This window comes from Peromyscus eremicus, chromosome 23 (assembly GCF_949786415.1).
Source record: "Peromyscus eremicus chromosome 23, PerEre_H2_v1, whole genome shotgun sequence".
NCBI lineage: Eukaryota > Metazoa > Chordata > Mammalia > Rodentia > Cricetidae > Peromyscus > Peromyscus eremicus.
Genome location: NC_081438.1, coordinates 5,731,796 through 5,755,565, shown reverse-complemented (window position 1 = coordinate 5,755,565; position 23,770 = coordinate 5,731,796). Strand labels below are relative to the sequence as shown.

General features: G+C 52.6%; 1 protein-coding gene across 2 annotated transcripts; it reads right to left on the bottom strand.

Moving 5' to 3' along the window:
* Positions 1 to 160: 160 nt before the first annotated feature.
* Positions 161 to 15,782, bottom strand: Rab35 (RAB35, member RAS oncogene family). Of its 2 annotated transcripts, XR_009375898.1 has the most exons (7): positions 15,696 to 15,782; positions 9,753 to 9,803; positions 6,999 to 7,122; positions 4,236 to 4,360; positions 4,027 to 4,151; positions 1,451 to 2,255; positions 161 to 962 (listed from the first exon to the last, which is right to left on the bottom strand). XR_009375898.1 is itself a non-coding variant. In XM_059249464.1 (6 exons), the coding sequence occupies exons 1-6, from the start codon at positions 15,745 to 15,747 to the stop codon at positions 2,127 to 2,129; spliced, it is 606 nt and encodes a 201-aa protein (XP_059105447.1). In that variant the 5' UTR covers positions 15,748 to 15,782; the 3' UTR covers positions 1,366 to 2,126. The 2 variants fall into 2 exon arrangements, 1 of the variants encoding a protein (XP_059105447.1); XM_059249464.1 differs by lacking the exon at positions 161 to 962 and having other exon boundaries at positions 1,366 to 2,255.
* Between the last annotated feature and the right edge of the window lie 7,988 nt (positions 15,783 to 23,770).

Genomic DNA, 23,770 nt, shown 5'->3' with positions numbered 1-23,770 from the left:
CACCATCCTGAGCTGTCCATTCATGGAGAAACCAGACTTGGCCCTTGACAGTTTCCCAGGCCCCTCGATGGGCACCTATGATCAACAAGAGCTGGACCCAACAGTGGAAGAAGCCAGGTACCCAGAGCACAGCTGGAGGAGAGCAAACAGACCCTAGAAGGAAATTTGGCAGCTTGAACCTTTATTTTTAGTATTTTTTTTAAAAAGCATAATTAGAAACTTTCAATACAGAAATAATCCTAGCAAACCATTTAAAAGTTTGTTGGTTGACAGGAGTTTCACATCAGGTCCACCAGGACACCAGTTGAGCCCTGAGTCCCCCACCCCCACCCTCACCCTACCCCACCCCACTCATGCATGTGACACTCTGCGGGACAGGCACGCTGTTGTCACCAAGTCACCCATCACCTGGGCCTTAACAGGCACGTGCCAGAAACCACAGAGGCACCTAACTTGGGCTGGATGCTCCAAGATCACCCTCTTATTGCTTGAATTGGCAAACACCTCCACACTGGTTCCCACATGCTCAGAAGCATGTGTGACCCCTTCTGCCCCATCAGCCAAGACAGTCCTGAAAACAGAATCTGCCTCAACTCCCAGCTCACCTGGATCATACGGAGCCGCCTACTACTTGGCCCTGAAGTGTCCTCCGCGGCACCTACCTTCCTAGGCCCACAGCCCCCAAACCCAGCCTGGAGCTCAGAAACACAGGCCTGTCGCACAGAACCCCAGCTTTTGACAATCTGGACAAGTGGAGAGACAGGTGAGAAGAAAGCCCCAGTTTTATTGATTAAAAACCCGTCCACAGTGTTAACATGGAAAATCTGCAGTAATCTGTGATGATTGTCCGGTCAGGACTGCCTGGAAATCGCCTAGGAAAGGAAATCTAAAACACACATCATGGTGTCCAAATCAGTTCTTCCCAGTTACGTGATCCTTTAGGGGAGAGGGAACCAAGTGTCCTGGGGGAAGGGGGAAGTAATCAAATGTAGATTACCCAGATTTTTACTTCAGGGGCCTGGGGGGGGTCAATACTGGCTGCCCCCACCCCCACTGCCACTTCTTCCCAGTGGCCAAGAAACCTTCCTACCGCCTTCATTCTAAAATAGGTCTGTCCCCGCTTGGAGGAGCCCTCCCAGACCCAGCACCCCCTGCATGTGTCAAGGTGCCCGGTACATTACAAACTGGCTCCCCTGGGAGCAAGGGTGCAAAGCTCCTCTTTTCCCAGGGAAGGGAAAGAGCCTAACCCCACAGTGGACAGAAGCCATACACCTTTTCTAAAAGTACTGAACCCAAAGTGGGACAGTCACAACTTTTGCTAGTGAGCCAATCAAGTCGTCTCACGGAAATAACTGAGGAACTTAATTCGCTTGATTTGGCTTCATTTGGCGCTATCTGTTAAAATAAGGCTCCCCCTTACAAGCTCCATCTCTGAACACAGGTACCCTACCTTTCTGCTGGAACTGAAACATGTTGGGTAAGTGAGAAGCCACAGCTCCCCTGGTTTGTAGCAGAGGCATCTAGAAGGCAGAATGAGAAACCTGTTGGCCAAATGGGCAAGACTGACTTCCTCTGTGGAACTGAAGGCCTAGGGCCAGCCGAGGGCGGGGCCTGTGTGGAGCCAGGTTCCCCAGCTCCCAGAGCAGCTGTAGGGCAGGAACCATGTAGAGTGCACTCCACGGGCCCAGGTTGGCCAAAGACTCAGCTAGGACATGAGGCTGGCTCCTCGGGAAGCTGCCGTCGAGATGGGACAGGAGGGCTTGGGAGGGTCTGTTGCAGCAGGTTGGCAGGAAGGAGGCAAAAGCCAGAGCAGGCTGAGGGTGTGCAGCTGGTTAATGCAATATACACTATGTACAAACTGGTTAATCAGTCCGCTCAGCTGGCAGCGTCCTCGACAGGTCCAGGCGCCTCAGCAGGGAGATGGGCACCAGTGGGAAGGGCAGGCTTGTCCAACACCTTCTTGGCACTCGAGGGGAAAGGGGAGGAAGTGCCGATGGCGCCTCCCGGTACAAAAAACGTGGAGAGAATTCTTTAAATAACGGCACTAAACTGAGACTGTCCCCGAGGAGCCTCCGAGGCCTCGGGCTGGGGAGGGTGCAGTGCAGTCTCTGCGGTGGACTGGGGCATTAGCAGCAGCGTTTCTTTCGTTTACTGTTTTTCGTGAGCTTCACCACATCGTTCTGTTGTTGCTGCTGCTGTTTTGCCAAGTTGTCTTTCTTTGCTCGTAGAACCAGCTCCGTGATGCAGTTGAACATCTGGAGAGGTGACAGGGCAAGGCTGACCTGAGACCTAGTGCGGAGCCCTTGCTGGCCAGCACAGCCACCTCCCCAGGCAAGTTTCTGTTCCTCTGTGAACTCTGTCTATGTCCTCACAACCTGTGTGTGTGTCGGGGTGTCTGACTGTGACTGTGTGGCCCAGCCTGGCCTTAAACTCACCATTCTCCTCCCTCTGCTTCCCCGGTGCTAGGGTTACTGGGGTGTACTATGTGCCCTCAAAACACACTCTAGGGCACCGGTTCTCAGCTTTCCTAACGCTGCCACCCTTTGTCACGGTTCCTCCTGGTGTGCTGACCCCCAACCCTAACTACTTTGTTGCTACTTCATAACTAATTTTGCTACTTTTATGAATCATAATTAAATATCTGATGTGCAGGATATCTAATATGCGGCCCCTGTGAAGGGTTGTTCGACCCCCAAAGGGGTCATGACCCCCAGGTGGAGAAGGGCTGCTTTAGGAGGAGGGAGTGGGGTCTTTTTTCCTGTCTGTGGTATGTGCATGTGAGTGCCATACCCACGGAGCTGGAGTTCCAGGCGGTTGTGAGCTGCCTGGCATGGGTACTGGGAACTGAACTCAGGTCCTCTGTAAAAGCATACAATCTCAATCACTGAGCCGTCTATCCAGTCCTTTTTAAAACAGGAAGAACCCACCAGAACCTCTGACAAAAGTCCGTAGTTCTGCGTGTAGATGGGAGGAAGCGCCGGCTGTCCCCCTCACTGTACCTGGGGCCAGACAATGCCTGTGTCTAAACCTTTCCCTGACTGCCAAAGTCCTGCTGCCAGGACTCAGCGAGGCTGGGGCAGCCACCAAGCCACAGGCCTGACAACACTGATGTCCTCAAAACCAGAGGTGAGGTGACTCGGTGTCATGTGGACCAGGGGTCGGATCACAGCACCCCCATCACAAGCTGGGCCCCACAAACACCTCTCATTCCAGCTCCATGGGCTCTGATGCCCTCTTCTGGATCCTGTACGTGTGAACTGCACACACTCCACACAAATCTTTGTTACAAACAGCTGCGTTCACCATCTCCATCTACTGAGCAAGCACAACTTGGCTCGCTTGATCCTCACAACCTGGGGAACCACCTCACTCCTGTGCACAGATGAACAAGTGAATCACCCGGAGCTCAGTCCCAGGTGTGGGTCCTGGCCCGGCTCTGAGGAGCCTGTGTTTCCAAAGCAGTGGGAACCCAATTTCCCTGGTACTTCTAGACTCCTGGGGCCAGTGAGTGGGCCAAGTGGGGCTTGTGGCAAAAGCTCTAGCTTTTCTCCCTCAGAATCACAGCTGCTCTTCAACAGGTGGAGCTAAAGTGAAAAAGAGGCCTCCTGGGTGGACGCTCGGTCCACAAACCCTAGGAACCTCTCAGCAGGCGCCCACTTGAGCTCAGAGGCCGGGAAAGCAAGCAACCCAGAGGGACAGAGAGGAGGTGGTGGGTGAGAGGGCTGACGGGAAGCCGCTGGGATAGAACCTGCAAGGCTTTGGGCTGGCAAAGATCTGGGCTTGATGCCAGCTCTCCCTGGTTGATTCTTAGGGCCGTTCAGTGAGGGGATCCCACCTCAGAGGACAGCTGAGCTCAGACACACTGGGGGCCTGCACAGCGGCAGCCGGCAGTGGGCACTAAGTAACTGCTGGTCACTCACACCTGAGCAGACCTGAGTGGGGAGAGCGCTGTGGTAGAGAAGTGAGGTCTGCTGAGGGTGCACGGGTCCTCACCTAACCCCCTGATGGGGATCAGGCAGAGCTTACCTCTTCCACGTTGACATTCTCCTTGGCACTGGTCTCAAAGAGCTGGATCCCCATCTGCCCAGCAAATTTGTAGGCGTCTTCTGTCTCTACCACCTTCCGCTCAGGATCGTCATTCTTATTACCCACTTGAAGACAGAGCACAGTCAACCCCCGGGCAAGGGCACCAGCCCCCGCTCTCCCACCATCCCCCCCTCGGGGTCCAGCCTCACCTAATATTCGGCACACATCGTCACAGTTCTGGTTGATTTCATGAAGCCATCGTTTGACATTAACAAAGGACTCGGCACTAGTGACGTCGTAAACCACAATGACCCCATGGGTCCCCCGATAGTACCTGTAAGGCCAAGATGTGCATCAGGGCTTCGGCCCAGGGCAGAGAAGCTGCTTCCCTGGGACCCGCTTGCCACAGCCGGACAGTGCCTGGGGAAGGTGAGGTGCCCAGGGCCAGGGCCAAGGCCTGCACCCAGCCTTGACCACCAGCCACAGCCAAGCTTGACCAGCTGGACAGCACTGGCTTCTCAGGCCTGTCCCTGCAGCAGTGGAGAAGGCTGGGAAGAGTCTGAGATGGACCAGACAGGAAGAGTCACCGTAGGTGACTGAGTGTACCACCAGCTGGAAACTTCTTTGAAGTTCTCCTTTTATTTTTATAGTTCAGGCAGTTTTTGTGTCTGACATCATGTTATCCCCATCCTGGTTTATTTAAACATTCACACTTTGAAATCTTGGTAGTAAAATGTCATTCCTGGAGGCTGCACCTTACAAGAAGCCACGGCAAGGTGTGTCCCTTTCCCCTGGTGGGCAGGTGACGCTTCTTTTCCTGCTCTTGGCTCACTGCCCCAGGGACAGAGAGTGTAGAGGCGACACAGGCCTCCAGCCGTTGTAGGAAGGACTCAGGTCAAGCTGCACACCCCAACCTGCCGAAGCTCTAGAAGGAAGGAGGTGCCACCACTCCCCTCTGAACATCTGGTCCCCAGAAGGCCAGACGGCAGCACCAACCCTGAAGCACAGGGCCAGCGGCCAAGCACCACGCCTGGCCCACTCTACCTAACCGCCTAAGCCGTTTTCTGAGAGCCTTGTCTCTAAAGCAACCCATCCTTGATCACTACGGTCTTAGAACAACAGGACTCCAAACCCCGAGGGCAGGCTCCTCCCATGCACCTCTACTGGACAGCACTTCTTCCCCAGCCTGGGTTCCAAGATGGCTACACCAGGATCCACAGCCAGACTGGTAAGGGGCACCGAGCCATCTAGTCACCTCTCTCTAGTCAAGACCTATCTGAGGACAACGGTCAAACCTGGTCCCATCTCTGAAAGCCGTGGACTCTGGACAGGCTACCTGGTTTCTTTCCATCCCTACCCCTTACCTCAGTTTCTTCAATTATAAAATAGGGGTGCTAGGACAAACTTCTGCGGGTGGCTGTGAGGAAGAGGAGATAACAGATGCCACCCCAAGGCTGGGAGCAGTGTGAAGACAGTGCTGGGTGCTCTTATTATCAGGACTGGTGTTCCTCCACAGCCATCTGGAGCCCCAGATGAGGGGGCAGAACCAAGAGTGGGTGGGCAGGGCAAGGCAGTCCAAGGGCAGGACACCAGGGCCCTGCTGCACACTGCCCGAGCATCTGTCCACCCTCAGACACAGTGGAGCCCTCCCAGGACACCCTACTCCATCTACCGACTTGGTCCAAGGCTCTGAGGGAGCCCCACAGTCCCACTATCTCAGCTTGGAACCCCTGAACCACCCTGCCTTGGTCCCTAGCAAACCGCTGCCCTGAGCACCGGCTCAGCACACAGCACAGCTTGGGTGCCTCTGGGGCAGGTATGGGAACCACATGGACAGAAGCCACTCCTGCAGCAGAATGCCTCTGTAACCTTACCTCTGCAGAAGACACCAAGAAATGGCACATCACTGCCCTAGCTCCTGCCACTCCAGCACTCCAGGAGAGCTTTGGCCAGGGAAAGGCCTAGGCTGGGCCGGGGTGGAAGACAACAGGGCTCCCAGTCTTCTGACCCAAGGGTCTCACACCTACTGCCTTACTCACCTGACGGCCACTTAGTCCAGAAACGGGTAGATGTCTCTGAGCTAGAGGGCAGCCACGGGTCCACAGTGAGGCCCTGTCTCAAATGTGTACACACGCGCGCACGCACGCACACACACGCGCGCGCACACACACACACACACACACACACACACACACAGACACACACGCACACCTTTGTCTGTAAAATGGGGAAACAGTAAGCACAGCACACAGAAAACCAGAAGTGACCCATAAAGAGGCCAGAGCAGGAGCCCTGGACTTAAGCCTTAGCACTCAGACAAATCCTAACTAGAGATCACACAGAGCAGAATTAGAACTCCACACTGTTTCACAGACACCCAAGAAGCACGTCTACAGGACTCAACATGGAGTGGTTTCCAGTGGGCAGCTGAGTTCCACAAGCACCCCAAAGGAAGGCGACCCGCTAGACAACAGATGTCCCAGACTACGTTGGCGGTAGAAGAGGGGCCCACATACCTATGGTCTCCCAGGCCTCCAGAGAGGGAGAGCCGTCTCTAAGGAGTCAGAGCGGGTGACAGAGACTGTACAGAACTGACACCCACAATAACTGTCAGCAGCTCACTGGGCGCCAGGGAAGGACTTGTCACTACTACCCAGTGAGGCAAATACTGTTGCTATAGCCACCTGAAGGGAAAGGAGCTGCCGGCCAGAAAAACCGAGTGCCCACGAGGAGGGCACACAGTCTGTATCATGGCAGGTACCAGGGCCAGGTGCTCAGCCACTGCACGTCCCAAGCCCTAGTGGCCCCCACAGCACACCACGGCCTTCTCTTGTGCCTGCAGGAAGGGAAGGCCCAGCTACCACCCCAGCCTCACTTCCTCACACACAGTGACATTTCTACCACACTGTTTCTGTTCCACACTGTCACTCAACGTCACGCAAACATCCAAGACAAGGGTCCAAGGGACTCACGTGGAGGTGATGGTACGAAAGCGCTCTTGCCCCGCTGTGTCCCAGATCTGCAGCTTCACCTTCTCCCCATTGATCTCCACAGTCCGGATCTTGAAATCCACTCCGATTGTGGTGATGTAGCTGCCTGTACGAACGCAGCCCATTACTCAGGGTAGGGAGCCCTCTGGTCCCCAGAACCCCACCCCATCTCACTGTATGAGCCCCACAGGCAAGGCCCTAAGGACAGAGCCCTGAACAAAGAAAACACACCTACTCTAACAGGCCCACGATGCAAGTAAGACAGGACCCAGTGACACAAAGAGGAGACAGGTTCAGAAATACATGCTACCAAGGAAATTAAAATGGAAGCGAAAGGCAGGGCAGCGACATGGCGGCTGTGACCCGAGAATACAGCAGACCTAGTCATCCTGGGCTTCTCTTTTCTATTTTTTTGGGGGGGGTGGGGGGGGAGGGTGACCCTTCAAAATTGACTGAGGACCCAACACTGCACCTTCCTGGGGAGATGGCAGCAAAATATCCATGGTGAGTCTGGGGTCTGTGAGGCTAAGGCCGGGGTGGGTGGTGAGTGAGGAGTCAGGGCCGGTCCTCCAGGCCTTTGTGCCATTGTGAGAGTGCGCACTGTTGTTCCGTGTGTGTGACAGTGGGCCATGAGGTTTCACCCGCGCACAAGATGCTACTGAAATGGCGCTTCGGACATCCGTGTGGAAGACGCATTTAAGAGCGGCTGCCGACTTCCATGGTCCAGTATGGTGCAGGCTTACACAGGCCTGCCTAAAAGCATGTTTGTCATTCCATCCGGAACACAGCAGGGACTCTTTCAAAAAACAGACACAGATGACCACGTGATGGGTGGCAAGGGCATGGGAAAGGCCAAAGTTCAAGGTGAGGCAAAAAAACGGAAGCAGGAAGTTGGCGGGAAAGCTTAGCAAACGTGGTGGAGACACAGCCCCCAGAAACCAGGGCGAGCCCCCAGAAACCAGGCCGGCGTCTGGTATCTCCAGGGCAAGCAGCTCCTCACACGTGAACACGCAAAGCAAAACAGAGTCAACACACAGCATGAGAAGAAAGCTGGAAACAGGTTCTCAAGACCAGTGGTTCTCAACCAGGGTGGCTTTGTTCCCCAGAGGACACATGGAGTAATCTGGAGACAACTTTGGTTGTCACAGCCCAGAGACGCTGCTCCACACCCCAACAGAAGGCTTGGGTTCAATTCCCAGCACCCACATGAAACTCACAACCACAGACACACGTGCAGATAAAACACCCAGATACAGTCAGAGAGAAAACGAACTGACAGAAGCATAGATGACCACAGCTTCCTTGAAAAGCCACTGGGAACTTGGTGAGGTGTCTCAGATGGGTAGAGTGCCTGCTGCCAAGCATGACGACCTGAGTTCAATCCCACATGACGGAAGGAGGGAACCAAGTCCCCAGTGTCCCCCGACCTACACACACACACCCCACGGTGTGGTGGTCTGGCTAAGACCGGCCTCCATAGGCTCACATATTGGAAGGCTTAGTCACCAGGGAGTGGAACTGTTTGAGAGGATTTCAAGGAATAGGTGGTGTGGCCTTGTTGGAAGAAGTGTGTCACTGGGAGTTTCAAAAGCCCATGCCAGGTCTAGGCTCACTCACCCGCTCACCCTCCCTCTGCTTATGAATCAAGAGACAGCTTTCAGTTACTGTTCCAGCGCAATGCAGGCCGCCATGCTCCCTGCCGTGATGATAATGGACTGACCCTCTGAAACTGTAAGCTAAGCCCCCAATTAAATACTTCCTTTCAGTGCGGTGATCATGGTATCTCTTCACAGCAGTAGAACAGTAATTAAGACACATGACATGTCCCCTTTGCCCTCAGCTTCAGTCAGATAAGGGTTTTTTGTTTCTCTGTGTAACAGCCCTGGCTGGCCTCGAACTCACAGAGATCTGTCTGTGTCTGTCTCCCAAGTGCTAGGATTAAAGGTGTGCACCACCACCTCCTGGCATAAACAAAAGGTTTTTTAAAAAGAAATCTGGCAGTACCAAGCAAAGTTTAAACACTCTTAGACCCTGTGACCTAGTAACCTCAGTTCTGCGTGTACACGAAGAAACAATGTATCCCAGCAATGCAGCACTGATTAAAACAGATGTAACCAGAAGCCACTGCCCTGAGTGGTGTTAGTGAAGGCCAGTGCATCCAGACATGAGCAACCTTCCCAGCCACTACAGAACGAAAGGAAGGCTGGGCATGTAGCATGTATGCCTTTAACCTCCCTACTCGGTAAGTGGGTCTCTGTGAGTTCAAAGTCAACCCAGTCTACATAGCAAGTTCCAGGCCAAACCAGAGATCCATAGGGAGACACTGTCTAAAAACAATCAGAACCAGGGTGGGGGTCTGTGCACAGCAAGGCTGGAGCATGTTTCTGAACAGCAGGTGGGGTCAGGAAAGGACACCCACACCCACACCCTGAACAGAGGCTCCAGGGCAGCAGAGGGACAGTGCAGGGACAACTGTCATCTTACATTGTGGACATCTTCCTATTAGACATGGACTATCGAGTAAGACTAAAAACTCCTAAATGTGGGGCACAAATGGACCCTTGGTAGGGAAGTGAGGACCAGCAGGCGCAGAATTCTCACCCAAGCCTCACCCCACTTGCCCTCATCCAACAACCTGAATGATAAAGTCTCCTGCGTCAGACAGAAGCAGTGGGTTCTCGAACAGGGTAGGAGATTTCAGACCCAAGCACCCCAGCAGCACCCAGGAAGACTCACCTGAGAAGGTGTTGTCTGCAAATCGTAACAGCAAGCTGCTCTTGCCCACACCTGCAAGAGAGAAGGCATGGAGGTGAGCAGTGGGAGGGGCTCCGGGAGACCATCCTTTGTCCTCCCTAAGAAGCCCAGCGGGGCCAGAACTCTTCAGGGCCAACCTATCTCGGCACACACCAAGAACATCTCTTCCAGTCAATCGCTGACCTTTTCCTTCGTCCTCATGTAAGACAAGCTGCTCTCAAATCCTCTGGGGGACATGACAGCCACTCACGCCCAGGCCCTGTTCTGAAGCCTGCCCCAGACAACAGAGACAAGCAAGAGGAAGGTCAACCAAACGAGACTGGTCCACTGAATCCTGCTTCCGGATTCAGCAAGGGCCTCAGCAAATCTCATGACACTTCAGTTTGCAAGGAACCGGAAAGCTGGAGAGAGTCCTCAGTTTTATCAGGGCATTCTGCATGTGAAGAAACTGAGGCCCACATGACCAGAACCAGCTGTCAGTCATCGACCCCTAACTGAGTCAGTATGGCTGAATGAGTGAGGCAGGGGTGGTGTGAGACATCATACACTGTATGAAGATGTATTGCTGTGATTGGGTTAATAAAAAGAGCTGAACAGCCAATAGCTAGGCAGGAGGTCTAGGCGGGACTTCTGGGCAGAGAGAGGAAGTAGGAAGAAGAATCTAGGCATGAGGGAGAGCAGCCAGCCAGTGCAGAGGAAGCAGGATGGGCAGGACGGAGAGACAAGGTACCACGCTACACGATGGAACACAGAATTCAAAGTATAGGTTAATGAAGATTGTAAGAAGTAGTTAGGAACAAACCCTAAGGTAAGGCCAAGCTTTCATAATTAATAAGTCTCCATGTCATTATTTGTGAGCTGGCGACCCAAGGAAAAATCATCTACACAAGGAGTCTGCTGGATACCTACTTGGCTTCCACCCATGAGTGTTTGGACCACTGCACTTGGCACAGCAGCACCTGGCTGTGCCTTAACCTGCCTTCCTCTTGATCGCCACACACACGGTTCTGATTGGCCAGTGCACCTACCTGCCTCCTGTCCTCCTGTCCTCCTGTCCTGTCCTCCTGTCCCCACTATCCAAAAGTGGCTAGATCAAGCAACCTCAGAATGAAAGAGAACACACACTCAAGTCTGCATGGCAGCTCGTGATGCTCCCAGAATTCCGACTGTGTCTCCTCAGATGAGGAGAGCAGGACCTGAAGAATGAGCAGCTGACCTAAGATGCCTCCAAAGGTCAGACACAGATCCAAATCCAGGCCTGCCAAGCACCTCTGCTGGCATCCTAAGGGCTTGTTGGCTTGCTCCTTCCCTTTCTACCCTTCCCTTCTCCCTCTGTTTTTTGGGGGTGGGAGTGGGGTGGGGACAGAGTATTATGTAGCCCAGGCCACACTTGAACTCACTGTGTAGCACAGGATGGCCTTGAATCCAATTCTTCTATCTCCACCTCCCAAATGCTGGGTTTATAGGTGTGCTGGGGATTGAACCCAGGACTTTGTGCATGTGAGGCTAACACTCTACTACCTGAGCTATATTCTTAGCCCTTGATGGGGGCACTTTCAGCCCGTTTAGTAGAAATGCAAATGACTTCAGTTTCTTTGAAAAGCAGTTTGACAATACCAAGAAAAATTTAAATACCCCAGACCCAGTGACCGAGTATCCTCACTTCTGTGGAACTGCCACACAAGAACAAACACAATGTCGCCCAGTGATGAAGCATGACTTAAAACAGAAGCAGCCAGAAGCCAGTGGATGTCAGCCCATCATTCTCTTGCATCTTTTTCAGGAACATCAATTGATCCCAGAGCTGGTACAGCCATCCTTTCTGTTCTGTTCTGTTCTAACAAATGCCTTCAAACGTACCACATCCTAACCTAGGACCCCATAAATGCCCTGCGACTGAAAGTAAATTTGAAGTGGATGTGCCTATCATGAGAAACCCAGAGTCTGACTCCAATTCTCAGAGACGGCATTGCCCCACCCCCCGCCCTCAAATAACCAAGATTGCAAAGCACTGCTGCAGACTGAGCTGCTGTAGAAACACTGGTTTCTCTAACCTAACCCCAGACATCCTCTCCAGGCCATCTCCAGTGAGCAAGTTGTCAGGGCCACCCAGAACTTGCTTCTCTGAGTCCACCCGGGTCCTAGGGTCCTACCTTCCCCAGAGGGTCTGAGGATGCTGGGCTCCTGAGCACACAGCTGAGCATCCAGGGCACCTGTTGCTCAGCCCTCCGGCGCCCAGGGCTCAGCACCACTTCCTCATTGTGCTGCCACGAGGCTTCCTGCTAAACTCAAGGAGAGCCCAAGTTCTGGGCTGGTCCTCGGGGTGTTCTGCCTGACACTAACACCCCATTGGCCCTGTGGCCTCCTCCGCTTCCTCCTGAAGCCTTCTAGGTCCAGCTTACTCAGCTAAAAGCTCATGTCTGGCCATTAAGCAGTGAGTTCCCTAAGCACTAAGACCTAGACCTTGCCGCCTTCACCCTATGCATCCACTCGGTGCTGGGAGCTAAACCCAGCACTTAATACCTACCACCTAAACACCCTCCACAAACTGATGGCCGAACAAATATCAGTCTCGATGAAAGCCGGGGAACGTCATGCTATTACAGCAGCATTACCAAGTGCCATGAAGCAGCTTTCACACCTTAGGGGCAGGAGACAGCAGAATCTTTTTTCCCTCAGACAGAGTCTGGCTGTCCTGGAACTTCCCAATGTAGACCAAGCTGGCCTCAGACTCACGGAGAGCCACCTGCCTGTGTACCCAAGTGCTGGGATTAAAGACGTGCAATACTATTAATATTACTGTTGTTATTATTATTCAATTTATCCGAGTCTCAGACCGTAATAGACAAGAGAAAGATGCCATCGGCAGTGACAATGAAATGACCTGAAGTCCCTGGCTGCAGGATGACCACTAGTCACGGCAGGGTCTGCTGCCATAGACCTGCACCAATCTCCAGCACTGTGCTCCCGAGAGGAACAGAGACCACGCCTCCTCCCAGGTAGCCCAGCTGCTGTCTACCCTGCACATGCGCCCAGCAAACAAGTGCGAGGCATACTCTCACCACAGCAGTACTTCCCGCCAGCCACCTAGCGCTACGGTCTGCTGCCCTGCAAGGGGCACGGGCACACCTCAGCACACTTGTGGCCTCTTGGCAGGCGAGCAATTTCACCCTTGGCCGTCACCCCCTCTGTCTGCCTTTGGGCCTTCACCCCGGCTTTGTCCCGCTGTTTCCCTCGTAGGCCACAGACCCATCAATTTCTCTGCTTCAGCACCGGCCTGCCGTAAACTCAAGTGAAGCGCTATCAACTTCAATCCTGCCTCAGTGACCACCTTCTCGTGTAACCTCAGCCAAGCCATGCCCGCCTCCCAGCTCCAGTCTACTCATCTGGTAAGGGGTTTAACCAGGTCTCGGATGGCACACCAGCCTCCAGGTTCTAAGAACGAGAGTGACTGGCATCAGTGGGCACGGTTATAAACCAAAGTCAATGCCACAACAGCTAAGAAGAAAGTAGAGAACCTCGGCTACCAAGAAGAGATACCCAAGCCAGGGAAGGCATCCCAGAAGTGTGTACGGTGTGGTCCGGCGGGAAGGAGGACTCGGGTTATAAAGCAGCTAGCACCGAGGGCCTACAGCTTGCCGGCCCACCACCACCTGCCCTGGCAGTGTTGGCGGAGACCTGCCCTGGCAGTGTTGGCGGAGACCAACCCTGGCTCCCGGCTTTGCTGCCGAAAGCCGTGTGATGTGGGGCAGGCAGGCAGGCAGCTCCTCTAAGCCTTAGTTTCCTTATTTGACAAACCACAGAGGCCATGGGTGAGAATCAGATGAGAAAGTGTCTGTGAATCACTTGATAGACCTTAAGAAGCACACACTCAGGGGGCCAGGGCACGCAGGTGATGTGTCAGGCTCCCCGCCCAGCTGCAGACCTTATTTCCAACTCCCCTGGCTACCATCTCCCAGTTCCCTAAGTGTTCAGCTCTGGCGTTTCAGCTCAGTGTCAGGAGACATCAAAGTGTCTCCCTCCTCTCCACAACCCAGGCCTACACACTCATACTGAACTGGGAGCCACACAGTCCCTGACCAAGGCGTCTTCTCCCACACCTGACTTCTGAGGGGGAAAAAAAAAATCAATACATCATGTAAAATACACTGTAAGAAAGCAAGCCAAAACCATCTTCTGGGTTTCACAGAAAAGCCAACAAGCTACATCTTCTTGCTGAGTCTGGCACAAGACATCTTCAGGAAGGGTAAAGACCTCTGACCACAGCAGGCTGACTTTAACTACAAAAGGAAAGAGATCACCATACCGTCAAACTACTCAGAACCAAGGCCAGAGGAAAAAGCAAATCCTCAGAGTCCAGAGGAATGCCATAGGCTATGTCCAAGTTCAAGTTTACACAGCTTGCTCAGTTCTGTTTCATTCAAACTACAACCCAGCAGCCCTCCACCTTTCTAACTCCATCCCCGCCCACTGTTACTCTTCCACCTCACTGGTTGGGCCCTAACTTTTCCCGAGATCTTCCCTCCACCAGCAACCACTGAAACTTCAGCCACCTTCCACTGGATCCAAACCACCAACCACATCCCAACCCAGCTTCACGGGTGAGACCAAAAACCACTCACTTGAATGACCCATCTATGACACTGCCACCCAAACCTACATCCGGAGTCTCAAGGGACTTGCTGCTTCATTTCCTTAATGATCCACAGGCTCTACCACCAACTTGGCTGTCTCAAGTCACATGACCCTCTATCCCACACTCAACTGAAGTCTAATCTATAGAATTGGCTGCTCCTCAGCCTCCTTCCAAAACATCCTATAGTCCTAGCACCTCAGCTACACTCCCATAAGCATCCTGGGACCTGCCTCCCTGAACTCAACGTCACTCCATAGACCTGCTCACCTGCCATACTCCAAACATCTCTAAAATGCTTCATCCTTGGCCAGAAACCAGTCTAACTTTCCTAAGGCTGCTCTGTGTTCATTCACCGAACACATGCATTTTAAGCACTGGGTACCAGAAGTTGCTCTATGAATCAGCGATGGAGCGGTACTGAAAGGAGTGTGTATGTGGACGAAGCACTTAGAATATTGGATGAAGCATCCCCGGGTCCCCCTCTGGTATTGCAGGAAGGTAACAACTGCAAACGCTGTCCACCCACTGTGTGCCAGACACTGTTCTCATCACTGTGCGTGCTAACTAACATCAGCTGCGTGCTAACTAACATCAGCCGCGTCAAGCAGATCTACTACTACTCCATTCTACAGATGAGGGAACCGAACCAACCAAAGACTTTGCAACGATTCTGCAGGAATGTGCTTATGGCTTTACCTGCCGCGCCTCATCCAAACGCACAGCAACCCGGAGGGACAGGTCCTGGAAATACCCCCATTTCACAGAGGGCTCAGTCCTCACGGGGAGACTCATTCTGACAACACTAACAGTTACTTAGGGGTTACTTTCCATCGGGCCAGGCGCTAAGCACTTTCCTTACTTTTAGCTCAACCGAATACTCTCAACGCCCAGTTTAGCAAGCCCCCACTTCTCAGATGCAGGAACTGAGGCTCAGAGAGGTGAGGCCAACTTGCCCAAGGTCACGGAGTGAAAAAGCCTGTCTGCCCGGGACTCGAACCCGGGTCTCCCCAACTCTAGCGATCGCGCGACTTGACCAAGGTCACACGTGAGGCAGGAGCAAGCGCCGGGGCGTGCATCCCGCGCGCTTCGGCACCCCGACCCGCAGAGGAACAGCCCGGCCGAGCCCCTGACTGCACCCCCCCCCAACCCGGGCCTGCGGCCGCCGCGCTCCGCGACTCCCGCCCCGCGCGGGCCGCGCCTCCCCGTCCGCCCGCCCGCCCGCCCGCCTAGGGCCCCCGCGGGCCGCGCCCGGCAGGGCCCTGAGCGCCTCCGGCCCCTGCGGCCCTCACCGCTGTCGCCGATGATGAGCAGCTTGAAGAGGTGGTCGTAGTCCCGGGCCATGGCGGGCGGGGGCGGCGCGCGCTGGCGGGCGGGCGGGCGGGCGGGCGGGGTCGGTCCTGGCCTCGCGATCCGCAGCTCCCTCCCGGCTGCTCCGGCAGCGGCGGATCCACTTCCCGAACAAACAGCCGGAACTGACAGAAACACCTCCCTCCGCTCGCTCCCCCCACCCTCCTCCTCCTCCTCCTCAGCAGCCGCCGCCGGTGCCACCGCCTCCCTCCTTCCCGCCCCGCCCCACCACTGCGCAGGCGCGGCGGCTGGCCCCGCCTCTGCGCAGCCGCAGCCCCGGTCGGCCGCGCCCTCTTCACGCACGCGCAGTGCGCCTGCGCCCCGACCGAGTCCCGGGCGAGCGCGGCCGCCGCGGTCCAGAGAAGTGAGCCGTTCCACGCTGGCCCGACGGAAGGGAGGCGGCGGCGGCCTGCTGCGGAGCCGCGTCCGAGAGGTCAGCGCCGGGCGGAAGTCGCCTCCGAGCCCCGTGACCCCGGGAGCCCGACGCTCCTGGCCGAACGGGTAGCCGTTCCGGATTCGGATCCGTAGGACGCACCCTGGTCGCCTGCGCGCGCGCGCGGCCGCTCCTTCGGCCTCGGTTTCCCCGTGGCCGAAGGAGCCCCGGGGCGCCGGAACTCAGCCGTACGCAATTCAGCAGCAGCCTCAGGTTTTTCCAGTTTGGGTGGATGCCCACCTGCCCTTCCCGGTGCGCTGCCGCCGCCATCCGTACTGCAGACTTGCGCGGATTGCTCCGTCCCTGTGCCTTTGGCTTTTCCCAGCAGGTTCTCAAGTAGCCCAGGGTAGCCCCAGAGTAGCCGAGGATATCCTTGGACTTCGGATCGTCCTACCTGTACCTCCCGAATCCAGTTGTATGTGGTGCGGAGACTCGAACCCAGGGCTTCCGCACAATGCTACGCAAGCACTCTGCGAGCTGAGCTCCACTCACAGCCCCCCTCGTCATGCGTCATACCACCTTTCCAGTCAGGCTCCTGTTGGGATACTGCTGTTCTTTCGAGCTAATCTTTCCCCATAAAAAGCAGTGCTAATGTTAAAAAAAAAAAAAAAAAAAGTACAGATGCTTACTAAATTCAAAGTCCAAATTAGTTTTTCCTTCTGAACCACTCCTCATAGTGACACATTAAGGTTTCTTCGACAGCAAGAAATACTTACTAGTTGGAGACCTGCTTCCCCACTAATTTCTATGTGTGTTTAAGTACGCATATGTATACGCCTTGCGCATGCACAGTATACTTCTATCAGTCATTTAACTGCCTCCCGACCTGGTACTCCATCTGATGGTTGTACTATTCCTTAACCACTCTGCTGCTAGTAGATTCACGCAGTTCATAGTTTTATGCGATTCAAGGTGTTACAGGCAAGTCCTTGAACAGCACATGGAGTGAGTGGCTGGTGCAAGCCTTGAACTGTTTTTCCAGAAGCTAGCGTGGTCATGTCAGATGAGCACAAGTCTGAAATCAGGAGGTACCGGCTGAGGAGTGGTGCTGTGGTATGTGTTCTTGATGGAACTTCTGGGTCTGGGCAACTTAATGCCATCCCTTTGACCAGCAGTTTTAAGAAACAGACGGAAGGGCCGGAGAGATACTTCAGCAGTTAGGAGCACCGGCTGTTCTTCCAGAGGACCCTGACTAAATCCTCAGCACCCACGTGGTGGCTCACAGCCGTCTGTAACTCCAGTCTCTAGATCTGTCATCTTCCAGCCTTGGCAGGCACTGCAGACACATGGTATATAGACACATTCAGACTAACATTCATATACAAAAAATAACCTCAAAAAAAAGTTTAAATAAAGCAGATGGAAAGAAAGACATCTTAGGCTGGGCAGTGGTGGTGCACGCCTTTAATCCCAGCACTTAGGAGGCAGAGGCAGGTGGATCTCTGTGAGTTTGAGGCCAGCCTGGTCTACAGAGCGAGATCCAGGACAGCCATGGCTACACAGAGAAACCCTGTCACAAAAAAAACAAAAAGAAAAAAAACAAAAAAAAGTCTTAGGTTAGACTTGAGATAAGCACCCGGTGTCTCCCCAGCCTGTGAGGCAGTGGATCACATCTGCATATCTGCTCCCAGGTCAGGAGGATTGCTGTTTCCAAGTCCACCCCTGCAATGCTTTTGGACAAGCCACATAGCCCTGTCTCAGAGCCTGTTTCCTCACAGAATATTGTAGATGCGAGGCTGTGTGGCCACCGATGCTAATCGGTCATGCTGCGGGGACTTGTTCATCCTAGAGCTGTTTGCTATTCTAGACTTTAAGAATTTCCTAGGCAGCAGCCTGATGACGTGGCTGCTGGACACGCCAGGGATGTAAAGCAGAATTGGCCACGGGAGATGAGATTCCCAGTTTTGCCCCAGGTGTCCTCTAGAACCCAATAGGTGTTAATTCCTCCGTTTATTCTGTAACTATTGAATGGTTTCTTCCTATTTATATACCCCATGTTGTAAAGGATATTAAACTTTTTTCCCTCCAAAAATTTGCAGACTCAGCAGAGCTCAGATACATTCGTGAGGAATTAAAAATGAATGATAGAGTACAGAAGACACAGCAGCTGTCAGATCCCCACCTAGACGTCAGAAGAGACAAACCGCCACTGTTAGAGTGACGGGAAAGATCCCAGCATAAAGATTCATGGTGGCACCAGAACAGAGGTGGGCTTTGAATGTCAGCTGTATTTAGACAGCAGCTGTCTGAACCTGTGAGAATCATCAGTTTTGGCTTGGGGAGGGAATTCCCTGAGGATATACCCTTGGAACCCCAAAATGAGTCTCCCAGCACATTCTCTGAAAACATCACCTCGTGTTCACTCAGCTACATCAGTAAGAGCTCTCGTCTCTAAGCACGTGTGCTGTGTTGCAATGTAAACCTCCAACCTGATCAGGACCACCTGCGGCTGGAAACCTCATCTCAGGAGTCCTGAGCTGTGGCTAGAGTAGGCCTGCAGCTGCTTCCACCTTAGGAGTCTCCAAGCAGAGCAGCACCATGACCTACACCGCAGACTCACGGTGGCGGCAGCCAGATAGAGCTGCCGGGCTGGAAGCGTGTGATGAACAGGAGGGGCAGATACCAACAAATCAACACGGCAAACAGTGACAGCCAGACAAAGCTGCTTTTAAAACATCACCTCACCTGGATTCATGCAACAAATTCAGTCGATTGCGATGGATTCATTCATTAATTCAATAAATATGGGTGTGCTTGCTAGATGCACCCAGAAGCAAAACACCACCCACATCTTCATGGTGGGGGAAGCAAGTCAGTAATTCAACCATCAATGGGGGCTGGAGAGACGCCGAGTAGTTTACAGGCAGTTGCTCTTGCAGAGGACCAGGTTTGGTCCCCAGGACCCACATAGCAGCTAATAATGTCTATAATTCCAGTCCAGAACAGTCGCCCTCTACAGGCACCAGGCACAAAGACATACACTCGTGCATATTTTCTAAAAAAAAAAAATAATAATGATATTTTTTTTTTTTTTTTTTTTTTTTTTTTTTTTTTGGTTTTTCGAGACAGGGTTTCTCTGTGTAGCTTTGCGCCTTTCCTGGGACTCACTTGGTAGCCCAGGCTGGCCTCGAACTCACAGAGATCCGCCTGGCTCTGCCTCCCGAGTGCTGGGATTAAAGGCGTGCGCCACCACTGCCCGGCAATAATGATATTTTTTTAATTTTTAAGTTAAAAACACAATTATTGGGGGCCTCCTTTATGCCTGGCACTGGTCTAGCCGCCAGAGATTTAGCAGTAAGCAAAATTCAAAAAACCTGCTTGCACACTGTTTGGGAGAATGGGCTGTGGGTCAGAAGAGAGAAGCATAGCGGAGAAGGGGCTGGGGGCCAAGGAAGCTCGGGGTGGGAGGCCTCTGTTCAAGTTTGGCAGTGAGCAGAGGATGACAGTGTACATTCCAGGGCGAAGAGCTGCTGAGTGATGATCAGGAGGAGGACTGGGAAGGGGGGTGGCTCCTCGAAGTCAGCATTGCTTTCCGGGTCAGGAGAGGCCTGGACGGAGCTGTGATATCCGGGTAAGTCCGAGGGCCATAGGCTGTGTTCAGGCAAGAAAGTGGAAGTGACCATGGAAACCACGCCAGGCTTTCTGTGGTACTGCAGATAGATCCAGGGCTTCCTGCACACTAGGCAAGCACTCGACCAACTGAGCTACGTTACCTGGCTGTGCTATTTCCTCCTAGTTATTATTATTGTTATTATTTTATGTGTTTTCAAGAGAGGGTTTCTCTGTGGAGCTCTGGCTGTCCTGGAACCCATACTCTACCACCGCCTAACTATTTTCTAACGAATATTTTTGTTGTGGTTTCTAGAATGCAAGCGTCTACAGGTAAGATACATTCTTTGGAATGGATTGTTTGATATGGAGTCTTTGATAATTTTGAAGTGTAAATGGGTCCTGATGAGGCCAAGCTGTTTGAGAAAGGATGTGACAGATGTCACCATGCCCCAGCCACCCACCTCCCTTTGGGGTGGGAATCTTAAGTGGTAGGAAGGATAGAGTGTAGCTCTCTCAGGGCAGTAAGGCACTGTTGGGAGACTTCCACACATTGGTTGTTCTGTTACCATCTTGAGAGAAGCCACACTAGACAGGGACTCAGTCTGGCACACTCAATTAGGTCTCAGAAATCCTCCTGACACACTCCTTGAACCAGCACTTTCTTCCTAGGCTTGAACATGGTAGACTCCCTTCCCCCCTGAAGGCAGGGGAGGCCCCCTAACAGGACTCAGAACCACCCAGGGAAGCACACAGTTCTCCCTCTTCTGCAAGGCGGAACCTAGTCATTCCAGAGCCATACACAAACCCTGGCGCTTCTTCTGTTCAAATCACTTTCCAGATTATTTTTGTTGAATGGCACTGGGGCTTGGTGACTAGAAAAATCAAGAAATACAGGTCCCCCCCCCCCAATTCTGCCAGCAGAACCTTAGAGACCTACTTCCTCTACTCTTCCTAAATAAGGAGCGCTGTGCTATATGGGGAGTGACTGGCAGCCAATCCCTTCCTGCCATGTACTGGCAAAGGCAATCATCGCCATTACAATCATGTCTTCCAAATAAATCTTAACAGCTTTTCATACTATGGGGTCCAGAAACTGAAGGCACATTAAAAAGGCATTATGCTCACCTTGTGTCCCACCTGGTACCATGACTGGCTATCTTAGTGTTCTGTTGCTGTGAAGAGACACCATGACCACAGAACTCACAAAAAAAATTTAATTGGAACTTGCTTACAGTTTCAGAGGCTTAGTCCATTGTCATGGCAAGGGAGCATGGTGGCACATAGGCAGACATGGTGCTGGAGAAGTAGCTAAGAGTTCTACATCCAGATCTGCAGGCAGCAGAAGAGAGACACTGGGTAATGGAATTTCCCCAAGGGAAAATCCCTCCCAGGGTCCTGGGGAAGACGCTACATCTGGCGTAGAGTTATCTGAGGGAAAGGAATCTATATACACCATCCTCTTTCCTCTGTTACTTTATTTCTCTAAGACTAAATTCTATCTATGCAGCTTCAGCTCCGTCCTCACATACAGCTCTTCTCTGTACCTACTGGGCCTGCCTGCCATAGTCCTAACTAAGCTCCTATGCTTTCGACCTGATCTCCGTCCTCTGTTTCTTCATCCTCCATCTTTCCTTCCTTGCTCCTTACCCCTGGTTCTGAGAAACTCTGCTCCTTCTCTTCTTCCCGGCCACACAGCTCTGCCTGGGCCAGGAGTTCCACTCCAGTCTTTACTACACCTGGATCTGCAAAAAGCCCTATTGTCCTGAGTCAATAGCTCTGCGTTGTACTAGGCCTGAAGGCAAGGGATGGTCTGAGCTTCATCTGCACAAGAAACAAAGCTATGCATCTACAGTCCACCTGTCTCCTAGGCTCCGCAGGGGTGTTAGTTGCCTAGTGGATCAGCAGTAGGTCTGAGAAGCTTAACTGTTTGCCAATGGCCTAGTAGTATATGGGCACACAAGAATTTCATAGCAGAAGGCAGCTGATACATATTAAAAGCTAAATAACACCAAATATTCCTTGATAAATGGCTTCCTCTAGAAACATTCCTTGACTTTTCTAGGTATAGCTTTGATATACAGCTGAATCTCTATACTATATTCTTGTGGCCCACCCCCGGTGACACACCTCCTCCAAGGCCACAACTCCTAAGCCTTCTCAAGTAGTGTCTCTCCCTGGTGACCAAGCATCCAAATCTATGAGCCTATGGGGCTATTTTTTATTCAAACCAGCACACTGGCGCTTTCCTTGAGTCTCTCACACTGTCCACATGAGAACCTGTGTGCCTAGCTTTGTGCAGAGCACACCATGTTATCACTCACTGTGGACACCTGTGGTGGCAATACACCACATCTGTTAGAGAGCTGGATGTCAGGCAGCACCGGGAGGGTGGGAAGCTGATTGCAAAGTCCCCGGATCTCCGACGCACCCAACTGTAGAGCATTTCCTTCAGCGTCAGAACTAGTTACAGTTGTAGTTAGAATGTAGCGCAAATTCTATTAGAGCACAAACAAAATATTACATTAGAACGTGTTACAACTAGTCCTTTTAGACTGGGCCTGGGCCTGGGCCGCAGCTTGGCCTAGCCCCATGTTATCCCTCCAGCACAGCAAAAAGCTAAAGCCACCCAAGCACAAGCTCCCCTAGGTGTGGCAGCCTATGGCTACATTCCCTGTGCTGGGGAGGTGGAGGCAGGAGGATCCCTGGTGCCCAGCTGGATCAAAGAACTCCAGCTTCAATGACAGGACCCTGTCTCAAAAAAATAAGATGGAGAACAATCTAGGAAGACACTGTGTGTGGCTTCCATACATGTGTACATACGCACACACACCTGTACCTGCATATAGACACACGCCTATACATCCTCCACAACAAAAGTAAAATCCCTCTTTCCCCTTATTTTATTTTTTTAAGATGGAATCTTACAGTTCAGATGAGCTTGAATTTACAGCACTTCTGCCCTAGGCCCCTGAGTTTGGAGATACTACTCTAATATATACTATACTACAACTTGTTGCTGTTTTAGAAAAACTTGAAGCAACTTGGAACAGCCTCATGGAACTATACTTAAAGCATTCCTGGCTGGGTGTGCTGGTGCACCCCTTGAATTCCAGCTCTCGGGAGGCAGAGGCAGGCAGACATTTGAGTTTGAGGCCAGCCTGCTCTACAAAGCAAGTTCAGGACAGAGAGGCCCTACCTTAAAAAACAAAATACACAAGGTGGTGGTGGTGGCAGCACAGGCCTTTCATCTCAGCACTCAGGAGGCAAAGACTGGCAGATCTCTGAGTTTGAGGCCAGCCTGGTCTACCGAACAAGTTCCAGGACACACACAGCAAGTTCAGTTACACAGAGAAACCCTGTCTTGAAGCACTCCCCCCCCCCAAAAAAAAACCCAAAACAAACACAAACAAAACAAAAAACCCACAAGCATTTCCAAATGCCTACCTTGTTTCAAAATCCATCAGGTAAATACATCCAAAGACCAAATCTAAGTCTCTGCAAAGCCCTGCTTCCTGGGCTTGTGAGCCCTGTAGAGAAGACTTAACTTGCAAGGCTGATCTTAGGAGTGTCTCAGCCATATCATAAGATCCATTCCACAGATCTGGACACCAATTTCTGAGGCTCCAAGTTCAAGGGTTGGGAACACTTGGTTTAGACAATTACCTCTTTGTGATCAAGGTTACACCATTTTGTCACTGATTTGAGGACCCTGCCTCTCTAAAGACTTTCCCAGCCAGTACCCTGCAAATGAGGTGAGAAATTGGTCAGATTGCAGCTCCAGAAGCTAGGAGAAACCTGGGGTGGGTGGAGCCCTGGACCAGTTATCCGGACCTGGCTCATGCTTTTACCCAGGGTCTTCCACTGCCCCATTTCCTGTGAGTGCCAGAACAGGAAAGTTCTGGAAGCATTGCTTTGAAGAGTAAAAATGCTGAAGCCTCGCCCACCACAAGGTGAGAGGACAGCACTGCTATTTCTGAGCCACATAATGCTGGGCATGTGGCCACTGTGCCACAGTTTCCTCCTGGAAAACAG

Excerpts from the sequence above, each read along its gene's own strand:
- Rab35 (XM_059249464.1), bottom strand. The coding sequence starts at position 15,747 with ATGGCCCGGGACTACGACCACCTCTTCAAGCTGCTCATCATCGGCGAC. Across the intron at positions 4,152-4,235 it reads CGATGTGTGCCGAATATTAG|TGGGTAATAAGAATGACGAT; the intron begins GTGAGGCTGGAC and ends TCTGTCTTCAAG. Across the intron at positions 2,256-4,026 it reads AGAATGTCAACGTGGAAGAG|ATGTTCAACTGCATCACGGA; the intron begins GTAAGCTCTGCC and ends TCACCTCTCCAG.